The sequence below is a fragment of the Pecten maximus genome, chromosome 9 (genome assembly GCF_902652985.1).
Source record: "Pecten maximus chromosome 9, xPecMax1.1, whole genome shotgun sequence".
In the NCBI taxonomy this organism is placed as follows: Eukaryota; Metazoa; Mollusca; class Bivalvia; order Pectinida; family Pectinidae; genus Pecten; species Pecten maximus.
This window is the reverse complement of record NC_047023.1, coordinates 4,997,704-5,023,224: the sequence shown is the minus strand read 5'-3', so window position 1 is coordinate 5,023,224 and position 25,521 is coordinate 4,997,704. Positions and strand designations below refer to the sequence as shown.

Below are 25,521 nucleotides of genomic sequence, written 5' to 3'. Positions count from 1 at the left end.
TTCGAGAAAAATCGCAATTACTCGGTAATGGGTCGGCCGATTTTGATGCGGTTTTCGGCATTCGTGTTTTTTGACTAAACCGAATAATATATTTAACTAAATAATTTCGTTCAGGTTACACTTTAAAGCAATGCGAATAATTGTTGCTCAAATTAAGTGTTTTTTTTCTGTCATATCTGTATTGTAGTTAGACTTTTACCTAAATATGTATCATATTAATATTATTATCAATCTACATTGTTTTCAGTATCTCCCTGATAACAATTCTCAGATAAAATTCTCTACTTTTCATCAATATGTTATTTTGAAATCAACTATAATTAGCCTAGGTGATCCTGTTTTAACTATGAAACGGACTATAGTCTTGGTACTCTGACGTCACAGATGCTTCAATATGACAAGATGGCTACCACGGAGGGGTATGCTGATCATTGTTGTTCCCATGAACTTGTTGACTTATATTCAGTGAATTCCATTATGAAATCGTTTTATTGGAAATTGTCTTGCACAAATTGTCAACAGAAGCACAAATTTTGGAGCAAAATGCCGAAAACTAGCCAGGATGAATTTCTGCCTCGTGATCGCACATGACTTTGTTTTGGATTTTACACTGCAGTAGGCCCTTGTAGCTTCCCACACAACGAAGAAGCTGATGGTGTTTGGTCACATAACATGTCAGTTTCAAGTTAAATGTATATTATGATTTCCTTTTCTGAAAGTATGGGAGGGGAAGTTCCGAACATCCCTTTTATCAACGAGAATGTAATACACATGGCGACCTATTGCTATTACTTGTCCAAACTTCTTATTGGCAGTGACATGTTTATATCCCGAGTAAAATCATAGGTGCATGAGCTCTGGAACAAATGCACATATTTACCCGCCAAATTAATTATATATTGATTTATTTGTATATTGTATAATTGGGATTCTGATAAAACGTAACTTCCAGAACCCAGGAACCTTAGCTACCGTTGCAGAAAAACACTTAAGTTGTTTACATACATGAGCTCTGTACGGCACGTGCCTACATCTTGACGAACATATCTTACCGTGACGTAAAATGTTGTGGGATGTTGAAAAGTCAGTATTGATTAATATGTGACCAGAAGTTTTTGTTTTTATGTGAATAATACTTACCATAACGCAGAACATCAATCACTCAAAAAGATGCCATGGAAATGTTTGCGATTTTATGTCGCATCAATATGTTCGCCACGATAATAGGCATGTACCCTGTATAAAGCTTATTTCGCTAAACAAAGTAAAAACTAAACAAACTGGTCAAAGGTACAAGCAGATCCATTAAGGTGATTCAGTATGCTTGAGCCTAGAAAGATTTGAGAAATAACCCAAATGGTTTGTCATCAATGATGAACCCCATCCACAAATGTTTTGGAATAGTATATTTGTTAAGGGATATAGTTATAATAACAGAAACATTAAAAACAGATGAATGATGAAAGTGGTTGACCCTGTATTAAGATATCTTTGTATCTCTTTCTATCGTGTCAGGTTAGTGCATCGTGTCATGACCTAGGGTGTTTTTTGTACACTGTTTCAAATTCAGAATGTGATAAATTCTGGCAATTGATACATAAAAGCAATATTCTTGTCCCAGAATACATGAAAAATTTCAAAAATGTACTCTTTGCTTTTTAACTTGAAGAAAGGATTCCTATCACATGCTTCCTTTGGTTAATTAGAGACTCATTGTGCTCGCACTGTGTTTGGAGCTTTAGTTTCTGTTCTTTTCTTAATATACTGAAGTCAACAAAAAAAGGTCTAAAATCCTGGATGAGGTAACATCCTTCAATACAATATAAATAAAAAATCTTCTTTTCTTTGCAAAAACATTTAGCTTTGACCACAGGGACATAACATTAAAAAAACAATAGCTTATGTATTTCTTATTTCATTTAGTAAGATTATACATGTCCCTGTGGAATGACTGCCAAATTTGACTTGGATGTATTTCTAATTAATTTCAAAAGCACTCTTAACTTTATACTTGTTGAAGTTACATTTCAAATGTATACAAGTAAACTGCTGGGTATGCTGAACATCACATGATATGTTTTGGGATTGGTCAAAATTTAATTGTTGACAGATTTCGACCAAATGTGTCATACGGAGGTATTAGGGGATGCTGGACATCACTGGGTTTTGTTGCCATGACAACCAAGCTGAAGCACAAAGTGGCTTAGATTGGTTTAAATTCAATTGTTGGCTATAAATTTGGTGTACATGCATGGCCAAACATCGCTGTATAAGCGTTGCTGCCATAATAGCCATGCTGAAGCAAACTGGCCTCTTATTGGTAAAATTTAGATACTGTCCCATTTCAACTAAATTTGATATTTAAGGTGAATTAGGAATGCCGAATAAATATTGGCTTCTGATCGTGATCAGTAAGGAGATTTGGCATGACGAGGGAATGGTACATCGATCGTAATGGGCCCAACTTCCAGTTCAAAGGGCATATCATAATCATTGCTTGCTTGGTTATTATAAATAATGTTTTTGTCTGGATAGCAGAACATTAAAATAAGCGTAGGTTCCACTGTATAATGCAATACAATTTTTACATCAAATACCCAGCCCTACTACATAGTGAAATGAGCTATTTTAATTTGTAATGAACTGTGAATAATAGCCTTGTTGGCTAGTCAGCATGCATTTATTTACGTACTTTTGAGTTGTTATTTAGTAGTACTTTCAGTTTACTCCTGAAGAAATCTTTCCCAATTTTTTGTCCCAAAATGAGACAAAAAGGCCCTTTTCCAAATCAGTGAGAAAAACCCTGTGCTGAAGTACTGTATACAAAATGTACTTGTAACCCATTCACATCTGTATGAATTAACAATTTGGTGACTTGTAGAATTAGTTTGTTTTTTAATTCCTAAATGTTTCATTATCTTTTAGGTTGAACAGAGTCAGTAGGTGGAGTGACGACAACAAAAGTAGTCTAGACGCAGCTAAAGAAGCAGCAGCCAAAGTGAATACTATGCTCATTGCTAAAGGCAAACTCAAACCATCACAGTTATCTCAGCAGCACGGTAGCAAACAGATGAAGGTACTTAAAGTATAATGTGTTTAATTATCAAGTCTACTAAATATTTCGGGGTTCATTTCTGGATAACTCAATGCATGAGTATTATTACCTAAATCTAGTAAAAACTTGAGTATTATTACCTAAATCTAGTAAAAACTTGAGTATTATTACCTAAATCTAGTAAAAACTGATTAAGATTATAGCTTGCTGAGATGAAGTCAGTGTCAGCATCAGCGTGTGTAGACAGCTCTAGGTTAAAGTTTTTAGCTCGCATGGAACAAAGTGCCAGTGAGCTTAAATGCTATGGTGCATGATTGATCATGAGCATCCATAGTCCGTCCATTCATCAATTTCTTCAAGTTCTTCTAGAAAAATATAAGCAACTAATATTTTGCCAGGAGGTTCCTGTTGACAAAAACATTCAAATTTCCTCGTTTAAATGACCTTGACCTGTTTTTAAGGTCACATGGGTCAGATATGTTAAAACTTCAAGAATCTTCTTCACAAGTTCCATAAGGCCCAGAGGGTTGATATTTTGCTAGAAATAAATGACCTTGACCTATTTTCGATTTAGTGCTATGTATATATCCTAAAGAATCAGGATGCAAGTTATCTTGGCCTGTTTTCAAAGTCTCAGTTGTGAAATATGAAATGGTCAATAGTTTGTTATGCACATGACTGGAAACACAGACTTACCTACTTTTTTTTTTTAACAAAAACACCAAGAGAGGTAATTTTTGGCATTTCATTTATAGGTTCACCAATGCATCAATGAATCATATAACCTCTGTTAGAAATACTGTATACCATTTCCTTAGTGATTGTTAGAAATACTGTATACCATTTCCTTAGTGATTGTTAGAAATACTGTATACCATTTCCTTAGTGATTGTTAGAAATATTGTATACCATTTCCTAAGCATCACTAACATATTATGGTCAACATGAAAATTGGAAATAGTAATTTTGCCATAATTCCGAAATGTCCATGTGAGTGATTCAGGCCCTCTGGGCCTTTTGTTATAAAACAGTGTTGTGTTAATACTAATAAGGATACAGCTTTGATGTGTGTGTTCGTTGTGACAAGGTCTTTCCATTGGTACCTCATTTACTGACCTTGACTGTGACCTTTGACCTACTTTAAAAAAACTAATTCCGAATTTCAACCCATCCTGGGTGATCTGAGCTGTCTTCTGACTTCTCTCGTTTAAGGCTAGCACACTCTTAGTAATGAGAGACTCCATTAAAAATACTAACAATTGCTGTATCATTGATGCAATTACCCATCTCCTAACATGTGATGGTCACTCAGGCTTTATTACAGTATTTCCATGTCCTATCATTTCAGTGTTACTAGACAGAGCTTTCGGAAGTCTCCACTATTTTAAGGTTTTGATATCAAGAAAAGTGTTTGCAAGAGCATGAATGCTACAGCAAATTTTATTGAAGCATTAAATAAAAAATGATTACCTGATAACACATTGACCTTGTTTTGTAGGCCGGCATTGAAGCATTAATGATTACCTGATAACACATTGACCTTGTTTTGTAGGTCGGAGCTATAAACAACCTCGTGGTGGCTGAAGTAGAAATCAATGATGTTCCTATTGGATGTCGAAATATGCTCACTCGAGGATCTACACAAGAGGAGGTAACTTTTACACAGGAAATACTGCTTTACTCACAAATTGTAACTGACCTACTCCACATACGGCAAAATCAGATTAAATTGGATGAGTATTGAATGTCATGCAAAACATTCATGCCAAAATTGTTACAACCTTGTGATAAGTAGAAGGGCTGTATATTACTATTGGTGTATTTCAAATAAGAAATATTTTCCTATAATATATTATAAGCACTTTCATTATCTTTAACAGAACATATCTTATTTCCTTAGTCACACCATCCCTTTTTTTGCCAGATTTCAAAATTTAGTGGTGCAGCGGTATCTACTAGAGGGAGATATCTTAATCCAGAGGACAGGGCTAGAAACCTGGGGTCAGTATTTGTTAAAGTGTTTTGAATGAAGTTAGCTCATCACATGAATTCACAGCCATTTTATCATATAGCTATATACTACTACTAGTTTTGGTAAACTTGAAAATCAATTTTATATTGAAATAGTGAGCTCATAAAAAATTTAAATGTAATAAAATTCAGTAATTTCTTGTTTTAACCAGGACAGGTTCCCTTTGTTGTTACATATTATTTGTATCGTCAACAATTGAAATTATGAATATTTCAGGGTGAAAAACAATTTTGTGAAGGTTCAAATTAATCAAATCACCAATATGTATTTTTCAATTTCAGAGACCGCCCGTTGTACCTCTGTGTCCAGGGTCCTGTCCAAGAATCTGTCGATAGTAAGTCTCATTGCTAATTATCTTAATTAATTGATGAAATTGTGTAGGAGGCGGGTAAACTCATGTCAGGTTCTCAATGTTAAAGCAATTTCTTAAAATGCTTTTCTGTTTGGTTTGGTTTCTATTGACAATGTTAAAGTGACACTCTCTGTTTCAGTGGCTGTTGGAAGGATCAATGAAATAATTACTAATGGAATGAAGACAAAAGGCACCCGATTCTCTCCAGCAATACGGCCGCCCCCGCCAATGCAGCGACCAGCATTTAACCAACCACCACCATTGATGTCGATTCCCAGTCTACCAGCTGGGGTTAGTACAGAAACATTTTCTCAAAAACTCTGTAAAATATTAAGTTGAACCTATGTTAATAACAGAACAAGTTCTAAATGTTCATGCTTTTAATATAAACTCATTCTAACACAGAAATTGTGTTACATGTTTAATTCTTAATCCTGGGATGAAGCCTAACAAAGTTTGCGAAAAGAAATTACCTTGAAGCACATTCAAGGTCACAGGGGTCAAAGTTGTTGAAAAACTGAAAATACTTCTCAGTTATTGAAAGGCCTTGAATCATTAAAGCAGTGAATAACAGGTGAGAGATAACAGCCCATTGGGCCTCTTGTTTAACAAGCCTTTCTCAATTCTTTTCAAACTACTAACAATTTGTCTGTGTCACATGCGAGGAGAGATTTTGCTAGACTTTGCATGCATCTCTATTTGTGCAAGTGGCATTAGGAGTTGATTTGTTTCACAAACCTTCACAAGTTATGTATGTACCTAGTCTGAGGTTTTAGTAGTATATAACTGAAATATGATATGATTTAATTTCATTTCAGATGATGTTCCTTCAGGAGAAACTATTTATTGGACTAGAACATGCGCCTCCAAACTTTGATGTTAAGGGCAAAACTATGGGGCCAGGGGTGAGTAGAATTAACAGTACTTAAAAATCAACACATATTACTGTAGTGATATCGATATCAAGGAATTCATTTATACATTATAATCTAAGTTGTTTCAAGGAAGATATGGAAAACATTTGACAACTAAAAAACATGTTATCAAAGTTGTAGATAGAAGATCAATGTTGACCTGTGTTCTTGTAGAGGTTGTATATGGGGGACAATTGTTTTTGTTTTGTAGGGATCCTACCTCCAACACATACAAGCTGAGACAGGAGCACGCGTGACACTACGAGGAAAAGGATCGGGATTCCTCGAGCCTCTATCTGGCCGGGAAGCATTTGAACCGATGCAGATTCATATCCAGTCAGTATCTTGGATTGAATATTTAAAACTCTGACTCATGACAAAATGGTTCAATTACAAATTCTATTTCAACATAAACATCTGTTTTCAAATTTTGATTAATGGATAATTTATGAAATATGTAGAAGTAAAAGGAAGGTTATGATAAATGATGTAGGCTAATGTGATAAAAATGATGCAATAACACATGCACAACTTACCTGTGCTTTGATTACCACCTGTACAACTTACCTGTCCTTTGAATACCTCTTGTACAACTTACCTGTCCTATGATTACCACCTGTACAACTTACCTGTGCTATGAGTCAAAATTTGGTCTTGAGCATGATTTGGCAAAGGAGATCCATTGTGGTGCAAATGGAGGGTGTGGCTACCCTAGGACATTAGGTTATGGGGGAGGAGGTAATTTAGGAGAATATCTTGAATCCTTCTTTCCATTTGATTTGAATCATGGTTGGAAGAGACAGTTCAAAATAAGGAATGAATTTGTAATGTAACTTGAATTGTGTAAGAGTATTTTGCCACGAATACTGAAATATACTGGTGAGTGATTCAGGTCCTCTGGGCCTTTTGTATTTGAATGTCACTACCAGTATATTAACGAAATCTATAAAACAGTTCTGCTGTTTGGTTCTGTAGTTTTAAATGATCAGTTCACTGTGATGAATGCTGTTTGTTATTTTTCCACAGGCATCAAAATGTTGTTGGACTCCAGCAAGCTAAGCAGCTAGCGGAAAATCTCATCCAAACGGTAAGTTTTATACATCCAGGAAAGTTGTTGTCCATGGTAGTGATTTATACATTTGATAACTAATCTTCATCTTTGTTTCATAAAATTTCTAGCATTGCCAATTTACACTTGCAGAATTTGAATCGTCTGGAGGAGTATCAAAAGAATGCATGTTATATTTAGGAATCTGGCATTGATGAAAATGTATCTTTAATAATTACTAAGAAATAAGATGTACTGTTCACTCCTTAACACAAATGCAAGTTTAGATTGGCTTAGGGCTTTAAACATGTGATATTGGTTATTTCCTTTTCTTGTAATTAATGAAGTAATTCATCTTTCAGAATTGTAGGGTAAGAGATTATTCCATTCCTTTCAGTTTTGATTACATACTAGATGATAGCATTTCCTTCCAATTTCCAGTAATAGACAAAGCGATGTTTAGGATGTTTAAAGATTCACGAGTAATGCAGGGAATCCAGAGATATTGATAAACTCACCTTATATTTATAGCTTCTTTGCGATTTTATTTCAGAATATGATTAACTCAATTTTTGATGCAGCAATATTATTTCAAATTTTGAATAATTACACTTTGATTTGTTATGTTGTAATGTATATCCAACAGTTAAAATTGTATATCTTGCATTATGGTATTATTTCTTCTTTTTGTAAGTGTTTCATACTTCATCATTCAGAAGAAAACTCAAAATTGTGCCATCTGTATAACAAAAAATATCTTGTTGTATGTTTTGCTATTTAATGTTTTGTACTAAATTCACAACTGTTTTGCAAGTTGCTTTTTAACCTGGCACATGTATTGACCCAACTTGCACAGAGATTTTTGTAGCGTTGAGTTTTTCAAGAAGTCTCAATTCAGCATTTTGAAAACTTATTGAAACAAGCATTATGAGACAGCAAAATGAAGCCAGTTCATAGAAATAAGCATTATGAGACAGCAAAATGAAGCCAGTTCAGTCCAAACTTAACCCAGGACTCGGTCAGGATGCAGAAATCTCTGGCACCGCACACTTGTCTAGACATTTGAAAGGCTACAAACACTGAAAGCTTTCTATAGTTTCTTATGTTTGGCTGCTTCTGTTTGGTGGTTTGGAATATGCTAACCCTTTTTAAAGGTTTCTTTTTATTGGTCCCCTTCTAGTGAAACTATAGGCTTCCTCCTCTCCGTCCATCTTGTACGTATGTATGTAACACCAAAGTTTATCAGCACTCCAGCAGCTTTATTCCTTGAGGAATTTCGGTCAAGCTTCACACTATGATAAAGGACAATAATATCTCTGACAAGTATGAGTTTCGAGGGTTTTGGGTCAAGGTCAAGGTCACTTACTATTTTGAGATGGGGCCAGTAGGGGATATGTATTGCTTAATCTATGCTCAGTAAGCTTGGGTAATATTTATTATTTTAAGAAGTCAGAGATATAATACATGTATCTAAATGACTGGTTTTGTCAATAGATTGAACATGTTTAAAGTTCGAATAATTCTGAAATAAGAATATTTATTTAGAATAATTCTGAAATAAGAATATTTATGCAGATGGCTAGATATTGTTTATTGTTTACACTGTCTTACTGCTGTGAAAACTTATTCCTTGTACACTGCCTTCTCGTTCACTGCCAGTAGACAAAGCTTTGCCAAGAGCCCATGTTAATAATTTGAAGTTTTTTTTGTTAATGTGCAGGTCATGTTCTTTGGGAATTGATTAAATCAGAATAAAGACAAACCATGTCACTACATCTAGACCATTGCTGTACTGTAGTTCAAACTTGGGTTGTGATATCTTGATAATAATTGTCTTAAATGTAAGTCTTTCATTAACTTTTATGAAAAGGCTCAAATTGATGATGAATATGGGGCTGTTTCCCAAGTTGAATTTGTTACATATTGTCATTATATATGTAGCCATGATATTATTCCTAACTTAATCTTAGATGTTAAAGGTTTGGGAGATCACTAAAACACAACTTAATCTTTTCCATGTTTAGGTTCCTCTTGCTTCCCAGTTCAACTTCGATTTTTGATCCGAAAACAAACCAACTGTGGCCAGATTGGATTTTGAGAATTGAACTTTATTGTCACTATTGAAAAGTACTGCAGGGATCTTTCTCAAAACTCACATCTAGGTTCCACCTGGCCTTGTCTTCAGATCATTGAGAAGAAAGAAGGGAAAAGCAGAGAGAATATTTGTCTGCCATAGAACCGATAAAGATCATTCAATTGTGGACTCTAATATCCCTCTGGGATCTCTTGTATACCTCCCTGTGGTATGGTTTGCAGTCTTGTCCTGAATTCTTGTCTTTATGGACGAATCTTGTATCCAGCTTGCAGCTTTCTATTGTATTTAACGCCCTATTTATTAGCTCATCAAAGCACTATGGTTATGGGGCATCATCTGTCGTGCATCATCCATAAACTTTTCTCAACAAATATTGATGGAACATGCTTGGAATGACTAAAGTAACATGTGTTAACCAAATATTTGTACATTTTAAGTGTAAAGGAACTTCAAGATGGCCGCCATGACTGCCATCTTTAAAGTGTAAATATAACTCCAATATCATAAGCTTCATGGTTATAAGATTTAGCATGAATGTTCAAGTGAAATTTCTGAACGAGAGTTGCTATTTCAAAAGTTCATTCAATTTACAAGATGGCCACCACAGCAATAATCACTTGATCATGATGAAATATGAAAAATTGCATAAATTTTTGTTTGTAGACAAGATAAACTCTAGACTACAGCATAATAAAGTCCACCTGATGGTGATGAAGAGTTTGATAAAATTTGGGGTTGTAACTAATGAGTGATTGATTTGTAATAAATTTGATTGTACTTTTTTATATGTGTTCAATTGTAAACAGGGCCAACTACGCTTAACTCTATACACTTTATATGTAGCTCTCAGGACTAGCTGTATAGCTGTATACATTGTATAAACCTTTAGAAATTACACATCCTAAAACTTTAAAATGGCTGAAATACCAGTGTATTGTACGTAACAAAAGTATGAGCAAAATCTCGAGAATTTTGTGTCCTTAACTCACCAGGATGGAAATATTAACTTTAATCAAGATAGGAAGGATTAAACAACCATAGTATTTGTATCGCTATATTGTAAACTTACTGAAATTGGTCTTGAAGTTAGTTAAAGAAAATTCACATCTACATGTAATGCGTGTTGTAAGGTGTAGAGGAGTTATTATTTGATCAGGTGAGCGTTAAGTCCTATAGGGCTATTGTTTTATGTTCAACAGCTTTACTGGCATTAAGATGTAAACAAAACGGACAGATATTTTGGAGCCACACAACCATTACAGTTAGCTAGGCTTTGCATGGTTGTTTTGAGAAAAGTTTGCCGCTAAAATCGGTTATCATTTTCTTTGAATTTGTTCTCATCAATAATGACAATGATATTGTTTATTAATCAAGTTTAACAGTTTGTTTTTTTTGTTGTTTTTTTTTGTGCCTATTTTGTTCTTTAATAACACTTGCTTCCACTAGCTCACTTCTTCTGTCTTATGTAAAACAGTTGTGAATTTACCTTTTATCGGACCAGGTCTTTTCCCTCATTTTTATCACCGTAAGAACTCTTAATGTCTCAAAGTCATAATGATTGGTTCGGTGTTTCAATGATTGGTACTTGTTCAATATTTCAATGATTGGTATTGTTCAGTATTTCAATGATTGGTATTGTTCAGTATTTCAATGATTGACACTTGTTCAGTATTTCAATGATTGGAACTTGTTCAGTATTTCAATGATTGGAACTTGTTCAGTATTTCAATGATTGGAACTTGTTCAGTATTTCAATGATTGGAACTTGTTCAGTATTTCAATGATTGACCCTTGTTCAGTATTTTAATGATTGCTACTTGTTCAGTATTGAAAAGAATGTTCAGGAATTGTATTGTTGACAATTCTTTAATAATTTTCATGAAACCAATTTAATTTGTGAAAGTTAATTGTGCTTTTAAGAGGGAAGATATCTATGATAATAAATCTATGGCTTGAAAATTAGGACAATTTTACAAGCAATGTTCAAAATATGATTATTTCAGTGAAGACTCAGTTATCGAAAAAAATTGTTAAAATTCAAAAAAAAAAAAAAATCAGAAACATGCAGTTCTTTATAGAATGATTGAAATATTTCTAATGATAGTTGTAAATTTAATTGATGATTGTTTGGCAGTTTGTCCTGATGATTCTGTATGCCTGGAGATATCAGTATGTACATGTAAACCTATAACATATCCTACATCCGCTGATGTAGAAATAAGTGAAATCTTCTGGTTTGTAGTCCAATGGAGCAGTAATCATGCCAGACCACTTATTCTCTTCTAGGTACAACACGATTATGCCCAGTTTCAGCAGGCATTGGTTGCCTTGCCGCCAACCATAGCCCCAGGACCGGCCACCATTCTCGCCGGCATACCACATCAGTGTAAGTGCCTCCCCAGCAGCTCAGGTAGTACGTTTCCATCTGCCATCAGTGGCAAGATGGCAGGGCAGCAACTGTTGCTATGGTATGTTTTATTTGTAGGTGATGGCTGTTCAGGATGATGAGAAGAAAAATGGTCCTCGGCAGGAATGTTGGGAAACATCTTGGACTTGTGGGATGTTGAGAACATATTAATTAGTTTTCTAAGTTTGATGTTCTGTATGTTCTTGGAGTACAAGATCAGATCAGTAGGAATAAAGCATGTTGTCAGTAGTACTTGTACTTACACTTCATAGGGTGCCAGTGAAGGATTAGAATCTTGTTTTTTATTATTCGTTTTTTGTTATTATTCCTCTCAGAAGTTAAAAAAAAACAAAAAAAAAAACAACATTTTCTTGTCAATCATCTGATGATAAAATGTTTTATACAAAAAATGTCTTTAGTTGACATTAGATATGATTAGTGACATTTAGAGATATTGGCCTCAGATTTTACATGGGAAAGGTTACAAGTTGAGAAATGTTTTTGTTAAAGAATCACTGTTAATTTTTTTTAAGGCTTGTACTCCTCGACATAGGGACTCATTTTATTCAATCTAGTATTACAGTTAAAGACATTTTTCCTTTAAACCAGTTTTCCCCCAGATCTGTGCCCGTCCATCAAGTATTAATTTTTTTTATCCAACATACAGATGTCAATCATTTCTCAATTTTTATTCAACATCTTTTAGGAGAAGTAAAAGTATGTATATGAAAAAAAAAATTGTACGATAAGAAGATTTTCTTATTGCAGAGTAAGTGATTTGGCCTCATAAAATGCCAAGACTTGATAATATTTTGAGATGTGTAGTCCATGATTTTTCAGAAAGAATGTCAGTGCTTGAGCTCTACATGAAATACTTATGATTTTGTTGTCGTTTAATGTCTTCTTTCAGTCTGTGGAGAAGAAATGAAGAAATTCTACAAAAATGAAAAACATTTTTTTTTTTTTAGAAACAAGGAAATGTCAGCAACAATTTATTTCTGTATTTCAGACAATTCGATCCTTAGATACACAAGAAGTGAAATCAAACTCATGATGTGAAAATGGGGATTTTTTGATAATTTTTGCAGCATTAACCACCACAACATATAGGGTATTCATAAGACTTGGTATTTAGGGAGAGTAAGAAGGTTGGTGTGCTGAAGCGATGTCACTATACTTATACTCCTCTCCTACAACAAAGTCTGTCTACAGAACATTCTCCAGGGCTTTGAGTGGTAACTGGAGGCTACTTGTCGACACACAGATTATCAGAGTCTAATTTTGAATGCAGAGGCTTGCGTTAAAACATCTTGTGTTATGTTTGTAATGTAGCCATGGCCACCTGAACTGGAAGCTTTCAGCCTAGCTGAAACAAAATACAAATTGTTTTCCCTTTTTTATTCAGAAATTGTATACATATTAATTTGAAGTTTCTTTCGACATGATCAGCTTATCTTGAGCTGAAGCCTATCATGAGTTCTTGGTGAAGTTGAAACTATCTGAAGACTACAGTATATAAGAAGTGTGTTTAAGGTAGAGAGTCCAATCTTTTATGTTGTGTTTAGGCGTTTAAGTTCAAAGGTTTCCTGTTAAGTATGTATTGAATTTAACCTGATGTAAACACAAAGACGAGAGTGCTGGCCTTTTGAGGAAGCAATCGATCATGTTTTGGATCGTTCTATAATTGTATCCTGTCGGCCGACATATTGGAAAAGCTCTCTGCTTACATAATCAAAAGGTACACAGATCAAATCTCTGTAAAAAAGCAAATAAAATAAAAAAAATAATTTTGAAACTCCTCTTTGTTGAATACACAAATCCAGTCGCTTGAACTCTCTACTTTCTTTACTTTAAAATCAGTATCCGAGACATTATAAAGTACAAGTGTCCTGTTGGTCAGTGGATTGTGTTAACATGTACGTAGCAGTTATATTTTACTGTGAGACCAGTTGTCATCTTTGATTTTGTACTTCAATGAAGGGTCCATAATCATGGTAAATGATCTTACAAAAAAATATCAAAGTAACAAAATACTTGACACAACTGTATTTGTTTTATATTTTGTATTATTGAAATTGTGATGTACCATTTATGCGTATGATAGAACTTGATTATATATGCTTATATTTTAATAACATACATATACAAAAAAGTACTTCCATGTTTTCCTATAATTTTTTTTGTGATTTCTTTTTTTTCAACCAGAACTTATAAGAATTTCTTTTTTATTCCTTCCTTCATTTTGACTGAAATATTTCAAGTTTCATTTAGATAGAAGGGTTTTTGAACATTTTCAGCCTTGAAAAAAAACTCAGATTAAACTGATTTTTCCTGGTTTGTTTAGTTATTGCAGACTTTGCAGTTTAATTTGTTTCTCTGTGCATATCAAAAGAAGATCTGTTAATGCAGACAGAAGGAAAAGAACTGCAGTGATATGTATAGATGTGCCTTGTAGAGTAACTTTTTTATCCAGACTTCTTTCCTTTGTAACATGTTATACAACAGCTCATCCATTGTCTGGCAGAATGAACAGATGTAATCTGCAGAAGTCTTCCGTCCTTGTTACCATTCCCCTAAATTTGATTTCTTTTTGTAATGGTGTCACAGGGAGTTGGTGTGCCATTGTTTATTGTATGTGTTTCTATGCCAACAGCAGCACCTCCAGGTATGATGGGCCAACAACCAGGAATGGCAACACTGACGTCCGTGGCACAGCCTCCGATTCAGAACCACCCTGGTATGTATACTGTAATTAGCTCCTATAGAAAATGTGGCTTGCTGCAGTATGTCAGTATTTTATATAGTTAACATAAAGGCAAGATTCCTACCACATTTCTGCAATATCCATACAAATTATGCTTTGGTCTTTTGGACATTTTTAAAGTTTTGATACTACTATATTCTGGTCAGTATATCAGTTGACAACCTCACTTATGCCATGAAGCTAAGACCAACTTCAAACACTGCAATATGAAATTTAGAGATATGGTGTCACATGAGTCATTTACTCTACTCTGTCTGTCAAAGCAAGAGATTATCAAAAGAAAAGTACAGAAAATATTATCCAAACTCTCAAGTGATCTTGACTATTGCAATTGTTTTTCTTCTGTGTCATCCCTCCTAAATGATGGTTGAAATTTCAATATGATGAGATGAAATAATTTACATATTATTGAAACTTCTTTAAATGTCTTTATGGTACTTTTAATCAAAATTGTGAATTTAATATCAGGTTTCACATTTTCACTTGTGGAGCTTGTGGAGGGGTTGAATTTTGAAAGTTTACCTGGTCAAAATAATAAATTAGGTATTTATCATGAGCAAATAAATGATACATGATGTATGAACATTTCAAAACATGGTTGACTGTTAAGGCTTTTATCAAGTATTTGTTAATCTTGTAGGTCTCCAACCTGTCACCTCGTTCTCTGGGCTAGTCAACCAAGTAGCTTCGTCTGTGGTGATGCCTTCCAGTTCTGCTCTTGCCACACCCACTTCAGTGTTCACAGCTGCACCAGGTACGTTTGGTGTGGAAGGCATGTATAGAGGATATCTAACAGTGTTTTCAGTAATACCAAATATATTTCACTCGTGTGGCTAATATTTAGATATTTTTCACGAGTGCGCAGCACGAGTGAAAAATATCTAAATATTAGCCACACAAGTGAAATATATTTGGTATTACTGAAGACACTGTTAGATATTCTGTTTATTACATTTTTTATCAACGAAAAACCTACCCCGTATGCTAACTAGGCCTACAGCGATAATTTGTAAACAAAAAATGTAGTTCCCCCTGTCCAGGTGCTGAGATATATGTCAGGCTTTCTGATTGGTCAATTATTTTGGTATTTTCTAATCATTAATTTGATTGGTCAAATCAGCAAAAGTGATATTTTTCACTAGTGAAAAATATCACTTTTATAGAATGCATATTTTTTGATATTTCACTGGTAAAATAAACTGCTATATATATAGAGGAGTAGAAATATACTCCGATTACAATCTCTTTGCCTATATCATTACTGCCCCACAACAAGATGTAGATGCCCTATTGTGTTTTGTTTGTTTTATTTACACAACACTTACCAACTGTGTCTTCTTGAAATTCTGTTGAAAACACCATATTCTATATTTTGGTGGTCACTTGTCAAGGTTAAAAGAAAAAAACATAATGGTTCTAAGTCTGAAAAATGGATAAATGATGATGTACTTGGTGAAATGCACATAACATGATAACCTGCAAGATAAGGTAAGATCATCACCAACATTTTTGACTTGGGCCTCGAAGGACCAAGGTGAGCTGAGCTTTTTCCGTTCCGTGGTGTCCGACCATCCGTCTGTCAACAATTGACTTCTTTTTAACCACTGATCATGATCAGAATTTAACCAAATATTGGTAGGAAGCATCCCTTAGCAACTGGGATTCAAATTCATACAAATGATGGGGGCTGGGCAAAAGGGAGCAAATTGACAGTATTGCTTTAAACAACTTCTTGTATTTTCAAAACTGTTGAGATCCCTAACCAATATAGCATTGCTGGGCATCTCAAGATAAACAGGTTCATGTTGTAAAAATAGGCCCTGAGGTCTTTTCCCACCCCAAGGGACTTAGTTTCTTTGTTATATCTTTGAAACTGTTTAGATCCCCACCCAATAATCACATATAGCATTGCCTGGTATTAAGAGATGAACACAATCCTGATGTAAAAATAGACCCAGAGGTCTTTCCCCACCCCAAGGGTCTTAGTTTCTTTAAACACAATAATGTTCATCCTGAGTCTGGACTTCATTTCTGGGTTATAACTTTGAAGCAGTTTGGATCCCAACCCTATATAACTATATACAGCATTGTAAGACATCGACCAATAAAGCTAATAACAAATTTATCATGAACTTTATTTTGACATTTGGTCAAATCAACCAGGTGAGCGATGCAGGCCCTCTGGGCCTCTTGTTGTGTGTGTTACTGCAAAGTGCAGATTATGTGAGAGAGAAAAAATCAACTGTGACTATTTATACAATGTCACTGATTTTCTGAAGGACAAATTTTTGTGACGCACAATGATGTGTCAAATGTGTTAGGAATAAACAAGTTTACAAGCTGCTGTAAGCAGTGTGAAAGAGGAAGACTCAATGGGTGCTTAGATGTTTACTTATCTTTCTGATTTTTCTTTACCAATAAAAAATGGGACAACATTACGGTATCCTTTTATTGTGTTGTCCTTTATATCATAGTAAAGTCATTAAATTTCTCTGATTTGGAATTATTTTTGATATCTGGTTTTTTAATGCAAATATTTGTAGCATGCTGTTGTATTTATGGATATATCACATTCCTTTTAATTGAGCGAGAGAGAGAGAGAGAGAGAGAGAGAGAGTAGTCTTCTTAATGAATTATCTGAATACCTTTTGTGCAATAATTGACAAACCTCGATTACATGGTGTAATTGTCATTACCACTGGAATTGTTTATATAAACAGGTACATCGGTTACAGGGGCACACCCACCTCCTCAGATGCTGGTGCAGACTACAGGCCCTCCGCCACCCCACCAGTTGACCACCCTGGCCCCCATGGGTCCACCTCAGATAGAGGCACCGGTACCTACGACAACCCTTGTCACAACTGTGCAGCCAGAACTACAGCTGGTATCCCATTCCCAGCCAGTCCCCATATGGGCTGCCCCACCTCAGCCTCTCCCACCAAGCTCAATATATGCCCAGGTGAGACATCATTCATCATTTCATGTTCCAGTTTCTAATTCAGCATTAACATCATACAATTAAGACAATGTCTTATGCTTTTCATCCTCAAACTAATTAATACTCAAGATGTGAGGTACTGAGGACTTTGTGTGAGGTACTCAGGACTTTGAGCATGTGGTCTCTCTGGTGGGGAAGGTAGGATGTTACAGGGTGTTCTTAAAGACTGTGGTCGATAGAGTCAGGTTTCACTGTGACTGCACCTGGTGTTTTTCAATGAAAATAAAAGTGGATATATCAAATAGATTTTTCTTCATTTCAGTTTTTTAATGACAGGTTGAAATTTTCTTCATTTCAGTTTTTTTAATGACAGGTTGAAAATTAAATTTATTGATGAGAATTTCCTTGACATGTGTAACGAGAGGATTCATTCCTTACAGGTAAATGGTCAGTCGAGTCCTGCTATGAGCTTTGCAACTTCGGCACCTATGATTGTGACCACTGCGTCGACGTACACATATTCACCTATGCCTCGGGAAGAACCAAAAAGGAGATTTACTGAGGAGAAACAGGAAGAGAAAGTGCCAGAGAATTTACTTGGATATGAGGTAACCTTCAACACTTAGTAAATCTGTAATGACTCTGTTCACTGTAACGACTCTGTTCACTGTCACGACTCTGTTCACTGTCACGACTCTGTTCAATGTAACGACTCTGTTCACTGTAATGTTCACTGTCACGACTCTGTTTACTGTCACGACTCTGTTCACTGTAACGACTGTTCACTGTCACGACTCTGTTCACTGTAACGACTGTTCACTGTCACAACTCTGTTCACTGTAATAACTGTTCACTGTCACGACTCTGTTTACTGTAACGACTGTTCACTGTCACGACTCTGTTCACTGTAGAGACTGTTCACTGTCACGACTCTGTTTACTGTCACGACTCTGTTCACTGTAACGACTGTTCACTGTCACGACTGATCGTCATAAAGTTTATGTGTAAATCTATTGGACTCACTTGGACACATGAACAAATTCAGCATTTATACTTTTAATACAGACAGACTCAATTTGAAACAAAAAACAAAATTTATTTTTTTAGCATGGGCCACCTCATCTGACCAACTTAGTGGTTCAGGGACCCCCACCCCCGAACACCTCTATGCCACAACAACAACTGCAGATCTCTCCCCCTCAAGGTGGGGAAGTCCCACCCATGGGAATGCATGGTGTCCCCCAAGGAATGCCTATAGCATCCATGGCACCACCTGGATTACCTGTTGAGGAGAATAGGTAAGTCTGTCTGATATATGTAACTTTCACTTTATAAGGAGAGTTTTATCCCAACTTTTGGTATCATGCATCTTATTAGTCCCCTACTAATGATAATAAGGAGGGCTACAGTGTTCCTCTCGTGTCTTGTATGGACATCAAATTTTGTCAGTACTCTAGTGGCTTCATTCCTTGAGGGATTTTGATCAAACTTCACATAGTGATAAAGGACATACACATACGCACACACCACACGCATGCATGTCGCACACACGGGAGGCCGTCCTTAAATGACCTTAGCTGTTAATAGGACGTTAAAAAAAATAAACCAAACCAAACCAAACTATCGCAGAAAGTTTTTGAGTCTAGGTCACCATTGCTATTTCTAACCTACCACCTAATGATGGTGAGCTATTCAAATAACTCTACATCCATGGTTCGTCTGAACAATCCTTGTTATGCAATTTCTTAAAATGTACTGGCGGGATATTTCTCAAACTTCACATGTAGGTTCCATATGTATCTTTTCACTGATGAACAGTTTGCTAAGACATTTTGAAGCAAAGTTGGTCAAAATTAAATAAGGAGTCAAAAGGTCAAGGCCACTGTGTAAAATATCAGGGTCAAAATGTATCTTTGCTAATGAACATTTTGTAAAGACTTGTTTGCAGACATCATGTATATATTATCTAATTGAGTCGGTATGATAGAAGTTATATGACACAACTGATACGGTATTTGAGTGTGACGTTTCAATGACTACACTGTCACATTCATCAGACTAATGACCAATGTGAAGTGACTAGCACTTAGTGATTGGAATCAAATGAGTTTTTTTTTGTAATTTACCTTTTCCGATCAATTATCAATTATAATCAGATTTTGTTAACTGATGGTAAATTTTGTGAAAAAAATAATGAGCTGGTCCCTGGATGACTGTTCTAATTTTCCATCTTGTCATATTATTTTTGATCTTGGTGTTAACTAGGATCATGATAGAGACGAAACATCCTACACAGTCGATCAAGTCTATTACCATCTGATGATCTCTGACACTACATGTCATTAGTCTGATGAAGGTGACAGTGTGGTCATTGAAAACGTCACGCTCTTAAATATCATATTGGTTATATATCATATTTACATTACCAACCTGAAGAAAATGTTCCAGAAAATGTTATATATGTTCTTTTTGCAACTTGAAATATTATGATTATGTATAAGAATAATTTTGCAAATTAGATAATGCACTATATAAATGTTGTATATTATCATTAATACTCAGTATGCGTATTTACAAAATTGATCTGTACTTACCTGGTATCTTGGAGACACATTTGAGATAACTTTATTGTTTACTGTCAGGAGTCTGATTGGAGGTGGCCAGGTCAATAGCAGTGGCCTACAACAACAGTCGCCACACCCTCCCAGCTCACCCCACCCCCCAGGTCAGGAGCTATCGGACCAGGACAAGAAACTGATGCCACCTCCCCCACTGCCTGGTAACGCCTCTTATTACAGCAACTTTAAATGGACCTTCTTGATTTGGTCTCCTCCTGAATCTCGTACTGATTGATAACTGTTCCAGTAATGACATATCTACCAGTCAATGTGACCTACACTTGAGTTTAAGTCTGTTACTCCGTCAATAACTACGATGTTAAAGTCTGTCAATAATTACGATGTTTAAGTCTGTCACTCAGTCAATAATTACGATGTTTAAGTCTGTTACTCAGTCAATAATTACGATGTTTAAGTCTCGGTCAATAATTATGATATTTAAGTCTGTTACTCGGTCAATAATTACGATGTTAAAGTCTGTTATGTATAATTACGATGTTTAAGTCTGTTACTCGGTCAATAATTACGATGTTTATGTCTGTTACTCGGTCAATAATTACGATGTTTAAGTCTGTCACTCTGTCAATAATTAAGATGTTTAAGTCTGTCACTCTGTCAATAATTACGATGTTAAAGTCTGTCACTCAGTCAATAATTACGATGTTTAAGTCTGTCACTCAGTCAATAATTACGATGTTTAAGTCTGTCACTCTGTCAATAATTAAGATGTTTAAGTCTGTCACTCAGTCAATAATTACGATGTTTAAGTCTGTCACTCAGTCAATAATTACGATGTTTTAGTCTGTCACTCAGTCAATAATTACGGTGTTTAAGTCTGTCACTCAGTCAATAATTACGATGTTTTAGTCTGTCACTCAGTCAATAATTACGATGTTTATATGCCAGTTACTCAGTGATAGTGAGGTTTTCCTTGAGTATTAATCCATGATCCTTAAAGCCAGCCATTTTGTCTTCAGGAATGAACTTAAAGAGACAAGGAGGTGAAAGACAAGGTGGACTGGACAGGAAAAAGTCCAAAGGAGCTCTAGGTAGTGTTTCTGGTGAGTTGTTTGTTTGTCAACAAAGAAGGTAAATTAACACATCACATTAATCTACTGATTGTATGCAAAATCTTCATAGTCTTTGATTAAAAAATAAATCATTATCAGTTTCAAAATACTTTAAAAGTTTATTTGTGGTTTGGAATGCTAGTTATTGTGTGTAAACTAATGAGATGTGTGATTGTTGTAGCTTACGGGTCAGACGAGGATGATGATGACATCAACTCATCAATGAAACAGCAGCAGAAGGAGGCTCAGAAGTACCAATACAACCAGTACTCCAATGCTCCCCAGATCTATCAGCAGGCTGCTCCCGTTATCGTTGGAGAAGCTCACATGTTACCTCCACCCCCTCAACAACAGGGTCTGCCTCCGGGCATAGAACAGCACATCCTGCCTCCCCAACAACAGGGCATGCCACCCCCGCCCCAGCAACAGGGCATGCCACCCCCGCCTCAACAACAGGGCATGCCTCCCCCACCTCCTCCACAGGAACAATTTCCCCAAGGACAGTATCCTCCCCTCCCGGAGTCTCCAAACGCTCAACAACAACAAGAAATAATGCAGATTAACCAAATTCAGCACCAAGTGCCCTTCCCCAGTCAGCCGCCCCCCAATCAGCCTTACCCACAGCCCCAGATGACAGGCAATCCACCCCAAGACCAGGCTCACCCTTACCCCCAACACTCCTCTCCTAGCCCGTCTCCACAGTTCGTCAATGTCTCGCAGGCCATTACAGTGACTGGTCCCCCTCCTCCCATGCAGAGGATGCCCGGGGAGCAAATGATGCATCTTCAAGGTCAACGTCTGCCAACCCCAGAGGAGATGCCTCCTCCCCCACACCCAGGAATGGGCCAGAGGATACCACAAGAACAACTCCAGCCACCGCCTCCAAGCTTTGCTAATATGCCTCCACCCCCACCCAATCAGTCTCAGTTTGCCCCTCAGTATGCCCCCCAGAACCCCCCACAGTTTGCCCCCGCCCCTGGACAGCAATTCCAACCCCAGCAACCACTGCCACCTCCACCCCCACCAAACAGTGCCATGCAGCCACAGCCTCCATTACAATTCTGGATGCCTAATTGATGGGGAGGAATACTTCTCAAGGAGGAAAAAGCTGTCTCATCTGGTATGAGGATGACACATAGAGGAAAACTATGTGTACCGTTCCTGTAGAACGCCGAGGGAAGGGTCCATGTCTCTTACAAGGATTGGGTGAACACTGGATTTAGCGCCTAGAGAATGGTTTTTTGTGGAGAACCTGGTGAACATGTCACTGTTGTAATCCCAGGACAATGTTTGATCGAGATCGAGATGGACCACTTAGGAAGTGGATTGTGAAAGGATGCTATGTCCAAAAAACGCTCGATACGGATGAAGAGAACCTGTCAAGTAAAAGAACAATGTACGAGGGTTTGTATGAGGTCAGAGGTGTCGTAACATAGTTGAACATGTCCTATGTTATGCGTGCGGACTCATTTAGAATAATTGATGAATGAAAAATATTGGCCTTTCATTACATAACTGTAAGAGCCGTGACACACACACTTGGTAGGACTTGCAATGGTGCAGTGGACAATGTGTCAATTCTGACCTCGTACCACCGACGCAGCGTGTCATGAAGTATATTGATACACACAGTGGACAATGTGTCAATTCTGACCTCATACCACCAACGCAGCGTGTCATGAAGTATATTGATAAACACAGTGTGTCAATTCTGACTCGTACCACCAATGCAGCGTGTCATGACGTATATTGATAAACACAGTGTGTCAATTCTGACTTGTACCACCAACACAGCGTGTCATGAAGTATATTGATAAACAGTGGACAGTGTGTCAATTTTGACTTGTACCACCAACGCAGCGTGTCATGAAGTATATTGATAAAAACAGTGGACAGTGTGTCAATTCTGACTCGTACCACCAACGCAGCGTGTCATGAAGTATATTGATAAACAGTTGACAGTGTGTCAATTCTGACTCGTACCACCAACGCAGCGTGTCATGAAGTATATTGATAAACAGTGGACAATGTGTCAATACAGAGTACAAGACTAACACTACTGTTTGCTATATAGACTTAAGTTGACAGTTGAGATCACCAGTGACGCTGTAGGTAGCTGCCATGTGTATCGTGGGGTAGAGAAGACGTACCTCTAGGGCTGTGAAGTCCTGATCATTAATCATATGTGTTCAATGACGCGCGTAACTGCTGAATTGGTCATGCCTTTTTTTGTTATTTAGAGTATTTATTTTTCATTAATCTGTCACAATGGAATGTCAGCGGACAGTATCATTGCTGTTGATGTGTTTTACTGCAGATCTTTTTATTCGATACCAAATTTAAAATGTTACATAAATGAAATATCCTGTACAAGTAACACTGACACAACCAGACCCGTCAAATTTTTATCCAAGACTGATTGTGTTTTTTTTCCTATTAGTTGGATGGTCCTTGTAAACAACTTTAATATTGCATAGGTATGTTGTAAACTGCTATACATGTACACCCTGTTCTTCCTGTTTGTACTTTGTGGTCCAAATGACCTACATGTAACAGTATTAATCAAGTATTTTGGATGTCATTTTCAAGATGTGTCAAAGTTTATATTGTTTTTTTCTTCCAATATTGCCATTTCAAGGGGATCAATCAGATGTTGAGCCTTGTATAGTTTACAGCACTCTTTATCAGCACCATCAAGTTAAAATGACTTTGAATTGCTCTACATGTATTTCCTGGAAAAAAAGTGTTACATTTTGTGAACTTATGTCATGGTGAGGCATCTGTTGTCTGGGGTCCAGAGTAAACTACTCATTTAAACAACTTCTCAATAATTAAAAGGCCCAGACCCTGATATATGGCATGTAGCATGCTGGGGTGAAAGGCTAACAAGTTTGTTAAAATGAATGACCTTGACCTGCATTCAAGGGCACAGGGGTCAAATATGCTGCAATCTTTACATGTAAACAACTTTTCAATATTGGGCTTGTAACTTGCTAGTTGAAAGCGCTATCAAGTTTGTTCAGACTGAATGAGCTTTACTTACATTCAAGGTCACACTGACACAGTTCACATGGTCAAATAAGAAAAAAAATCTTCAAACAACTTGTCAATAACCAAACTGCCCAATATACACAATTTCTGGAAATAAAACTCATAACAATCAACTATCGATGACTTTTACTTTACATAGCAATCTCCCACTTCTTTTATTAATGCCATGTGAGTGGTATATGCCCATTAGGCCACTTGTTAATTTGTTTTTTCAATTTTCTTACATTTTGAATTTTTAATAAAATGAGCCATTTCTACATATTGCTAATTTATTGATCTTGCAGCTTATTAAATGTTTCCTACTGAAAAACGTAATTGCATTTTAAATTAAAAATGAAAAGAAAGAAAAAGAAGAAATTGATTAGTGTCATGTTCAAATTAAATTTGTTATTAATATTTTATCAAGATGAAAGAGGTTCGTTTGAAAATTTATTAATTATCTGAACTTATTGTGATATAATTGAACAGTGTTTGAGAATGCTGTACATGTATATTTGTATGATATCAGTTGATCTTAGGGGAGTCAAAAACCTACTTTCTAGATTTTACTGCATGTCCTGCTACCAAGCTTATAATTACCAGGCAGGGTATATAAATACTAAAACTCTTTGGATTTACTCTCTTGCAAAACTCCAGTTAGACATTTTATCATTTCCTTATTGTGAAAACATTTGTCATGGGTTCTAACAACCTATGATCATGAGCATTTAGCAAATCAAATGCCATATTTTACCAACAAAATTTTTATTGTATGACAGTCCTCAGAATCGAATGATAAAAATAGGTCTGTTTTAGGCAACTTTTGTTTTAATTTGCTAGGTCATTGAATTCAGTATAAAATTAGAAACAACTTCTTCATTAAATGGCAAGTGCAATATTTATAGATCTTGTGATTTAATCTAATAATATAAGTATGTTTACAATATATGGTACAAGAGCTTATAGCCTATATATGTTAGAATGTTACATCCATGTTGTACTTTTCAGTACTTTGTGTATGTTATTACAGAGGTCCTGTTTGAAGGACAAAAATATTTTTTTATTTGTACAATGAGGGGCTAACAGGAGGAGGGAGAAATGGAGATAGATCTATAGGAGAAATGTATGTGGTGTGAGGACGTATAAATAATTATACAGTCACGGTACAGAAATATATATCTAAATGTGTACATGT

General features: G+C 36.0%; 1 protein-coding gene across 3 annotated transcripts; it reads left to right on the top strand.

The window, feature by feature from the left end:
- The first annotated feature begins 385 nt into the window (after positions 1-385).
- Positions 386-25,149, top strand: LOC117334676 (KH homology domain-containing protein 4-like). 3 transcript variants are annotated; one of them, XM_033894432.1, is made up of 18 exons: positions 386-674; positions 2,926-3,076; positions 4,608-4,706; positions 4,980-5,056; positions 5,369-5,421; positions 5,579-5,730; positions 6,258-6,344; positions 6,565-6,689; positions 7,380-7,440; positions 11,783-11,882; positions 14,560-14,640; positions 15,308-15,421; positions 17,388-17,629; positions 18,049-18,216; positions 18,716-18,906; positions 20,251-20,387; positions 21,204-21,287; positions 21,478-25,149. In XM_033894432.1, coding segments are annotated over exons 1-18 (2,820 nt in total). In that variant the 5' UTR covers positions 386-672; the 3' UTR covers positions 22,374-25,149. The 3 variants fall into 3 exon arrangements, with proteins under 3 accessions (XP_033750323.1, XP_033750324.1, XP_033750322.1); XM_033894433.1 differs by having other exon boundaries at positions 14,557-14,640; positions 17,403-17,629; XM_033894431.1 differs by having other exon boundaries at positions 14,557-14,640.
- The last annotated feature ends 372 nt before the right edge of the window (positions 25,150-25,521 follow it).

Bases quoted from the DNA above. Each gene is read 5' to 3' on its own strand.
- LOC117334676 (XM_033894431.1), top strand. The intron at 15,422-17,387 runs GTACGTTTGGTG...TTATATAAACAG, and splicing joins AGTGTTCACAGCTGCACCAG to GTACATCGGTTACAGGGGCA. The intron at 20,388-21,203 runs GTAACGCCTCTT...TTTTGTCTTCAG, and splicing joins GCCACCTCCCCCACTGCCTG to GAATGAACTTAAAGAGACAA.